This window comes from Nansenia antarctica, assembly GCF_963989245.1.
Source record: "Nansenia antarctica genome assembly, chromosome: 2".
NCBI classification, from domain to species: Eukaryota; Metazoa; Chordata; class Actinopteri; order Argentiniformes; family Microstomatidae; genus Nansenia; species Nansenia antarctica.
In genome coordinates, this window is record NC_137675.1 from 6225685 (window position 1) to 6229115 (window position 3431).

Sequence of the window (3431 nt, forward strand, 5' to 3'; positions counted from 1 at the left end):
GAGGATGATGGAGGGAGTGTAGGACAGAGGGAGGGGGGATATGGGAAGGTAAAGAAGGGTGGAGGTACGGTGGGTAGGGAGGGATGGAGGGAACATAATTCTTAGCATGGGTTACCATCTGTGTCCGCGAGAAGGGAGGGAAGGAAGGAAAGAAGGATGGAGGAGAGGATAGAGAGAGAGAGAAAGAGAGAGGGTATGAAAGTACTTTGGAAAGCAGGTCATATTCAGCCAGTCCTCAGACATGTAGCTTTAGTATTGTGTGTGTGTGTGTGTGTGTGTGTGTGTGTGTGTGTGTGTGTGTGTGCGGGTGCGCATCAGTGTGCATCTGTGCATGCATGCATCCGCACGTGTTTGTGTGTGTGTGTGTGTGGGTGTGTGTGTGTGTGTGTGAGACAGTCTGCCTGGTTCTAGGCCATGCCCTACTGTGCCGAGCCAAATACCTCATCTCCCTCCGTGGTGCAAGTCAGAAGTACAAGGCACAATTCTCTCTCTGTCTCTGTCTCTCTTCCTGTCTCTCTGTCTCTCTCCCTCTCTCTCCTTCTCACTCTCTCTCCCTCTCTCTCTCTCTCTCTCTCTCTCTCTCTCTCTCTCTCCTCCCTCTCTCCCTCTCTCTCTCATGCTGTTGCTAGGCTAAGAACAACCCATTGGGATTAAACTCTAAAAATAAGGTGTCCCTGACACACTTCTCCAATGATCCGTCCCTGTCATGGCTCCACGCCGTGTCTCTCCTGTGTTCTGATGCTGAACCACCAGTGAGACCCGTACGATGAGGGAGCAGAGTGACAGACCGACAACAGACGCATTGAAGAGGGGGGGAGAGAGAGAGAGAGAGAGGGAGAGAGAGAGAGCATATTGGAGAGAGAGAGAGAGGGAGAGAGAGAGATAGAGAGAGAGAGCGCACGTGAGAGGAGAAAGACTGAATGAAACGATCGAGAGAACGTGAGAGAACGTGAGAACCCGACAGACAGCTCGAAGGAGAGACAAAGAGAGAGAGAGAGAGAGAGAGAGAGAGAGAGAGCATGTTGGAGTGAGAGAGAGAGAGAGAGAGAGAGAGAGACAGAGAGAGGGAAGACAAGACAACAGTGATGACCGCACAGATTCACAGATCACCGCTCCCACGAAAGACAGAGAGAGAGAGGGAGACAGAGAGAGAGAGAGAGAGAGAGAGAGAGAGAGAGAGAGAGAGAGAGAGACAGAGAGAGAGACAGAGAGAGGGAGACAGAGAGAGAGAGAGACAGAGAGAGAGACAGAGAGAGGGAGACAGAGAGAGACAGAGAGAGAGAGAGGGAGACAGAGAGAGAGAGAGAGGGAGACAGAGACAGAGAGAGAGAGAGGGAAACAGAGAGAGAGACAGAGAGAGAGACAGAGAGAGAGAGACAGAGAGAGAGAGAGGGGGAGACAGAGAGAGAGAGGGAAACAGAGAGAGAGAGACAGAGAGAGAGAGAGACAGAGAGAGAGAGACAGAGAGGGAGACAGAGAGAGAGACAGAGAGAGAGTGACAGAAAGAGAGAAAGACTGAGAGAGAGACAGAGAGAGGGAGACAGAGAGAGAGCTAGACAGAGAGAGGGAGACAGAGAGGGAGACAGAGAGCTAGACAGAGAGAGGGAGACAGAGAGAGAGAGAGAGGGAGGGAGACAGAGAGAGAGAGAGACAGAGAGAGACAGAGAGAGATAAGGTTTGAAAGCCCTGCTGAAGGTCCTTGCTCCCAGACTTATTAAAGACACCTCAGGGGGGGCGGGGGGGGGGTCTCAATCCTATCCTGGACTCCTCCACCTTGTCCATGGCTCCCTGCTGACGTGGAGGAACGGGAACACAAACGTTTAGGAACACTGCTAAAGTCCTGGACGTACTGGACTTACACAAAAGTGCCAGACACTTTCTACCCTTGCGTGTAACCTGTATTTGCTTTTTTTCTCCCCTCCTCTCTCTCTCTCTCTCTCTCTCTCTCTCTCTCTCTCTCTCTCTCTCCTCTCTCTCTCTCTCTCTCTCTCTCTCTCTCTCTCCCTCTCTCTTTATCCCCCCTCTCTCTCTCTCCTTCTCCCCCCTCTCTCTTTCTCCCCCTCCTTCTCTCTCTTTTTCTCCCCCCCTCTCTCCCTCCTTCTCTCTCCCCCCCTCCCCTCCCCCCCCGGCCAGGCCTGAGCAACATCATCGGCATCATCGTCTACATATCGGCCAACTCGGGCGACCCGTCCAAGTCGGACAGCAAGAAGAACAGCTACTCCTACGGCTGGTCCTTCTACTTCGGCGCCTTGTCCTTCATCATGGCGGAGATGGTGGGCGTGCTGGCGGTGCACATGTTCATCGACCGCCACCGCGAGCTGCGGGCGGGGGCGCGCGCCGCCGACTACCTCCAGGGGGCGGCCATCACGCGCATCCCCAGCTACCGCTACCGCTACCGGCGCCGCTCGCGCTCGTCCTCCCGCTCCACCGACCCGTCGCACCCGTCGCGCGACGCCTCGCCGGTGGGCCTGAAGGCATTCGGCGCGCTGCCCTCCACCGAGCTGTCCATGTACACGTTGCCGCGGGATACGCTGCTGAAGGGCGGCGGCGGCGGAGGCGGAAATTCGGGCACGCCCACGGCCACCTATAACTCCACGGAGGGGAGGGACCACAACTTCCTGCAGGTCCACAACTGCATCCCGACGAAGGACCAGAAGGACTCCTCGAGCAACGCGGCGAACAGGCGCACCACGCCCGTATGAGAGGGTTCCCGAGAGGACTGGACTCCCCCTGTTAGGGGGGGGCGGGGGGGGGGGGAGAGGGGGCGGGAAGAGGACAGGGAGGGATGAGGGAGAGAGAGAGGGAGGAAGGGTTGGAGGGGAGGGGGTTGAAGAACAGCGCAGAGCGACTGAACAAAGGCGCTCTGTGTTTCCAGTGTTTCCGGTGTGTTCCGGGGTCGACGGGGGACGGCGGTCACACAAGTTTTTTTTCCCATGTGGTGAAGAACAAAAAAGAAGAACAAAAACAAAAACAGTGGAGGAAATTAAAAAAGACGAAAAAAATGCATGATTTTCCCATCTACCGTTGTTTAAAGAGGTTTTAAACATGTTTGTAAAGATATGAAGGGGAGGATGGGGAATGAGGAGTGGGGGGGGGGGCGGCAGGGGGGGGTTCTCTCTCTGTGGCCAGAGAACAGGGCTGGGTGGAGGAGAGGCGGGGCTCCTGGAGGGGGGAGGAGGGGGGAGGAGGGGGGAGGAGGCTAGACCAGACCAGGAGTTGAGATGGAGTTTTATATTTTGGACTCGGGTCTGAACATGGGGGCTATAAATGGTCCCTCCCTCCCTCCTAACAACCCTCCACTCCATTCCCCCCCCCATCCCCCCGCCCCCCCCCCTTTCATCCCTGCACTCCTCTCTTTAGTTGCTGTATCTATTTGATTTAATTCTTTTTCGCATTAATACTGTGAACCATTGCGGTTTGGGATTTAAGCA

General features: G+C 55.4%; 1 protein-coding gene across 1 annotated transcript in view; it reads left to right on the forward strand.

Moving 5' to 3' along the window:
* Positions 1-2702, forward strand: part of LOC308149715 (voltage-dependent calcium channel gamma-2 subunit-like) — a gene marked incomplete at both ends in the record, with an annotated part of 66446 nt that extends 63744 nt beyond the window's left edge. Inside the window, one exon of the mRNA XM_080522613.1 lies at positions 2134-2702. Within this exon, the coding sequence (XP_080378739.1) occupies positions 2134-2702 (569 nt within the window). The remainder of the gene's footprint in view (positions 1-2133) is intronic.
* Positions 2703-3431: the final 729 nt, after the last annotated feature.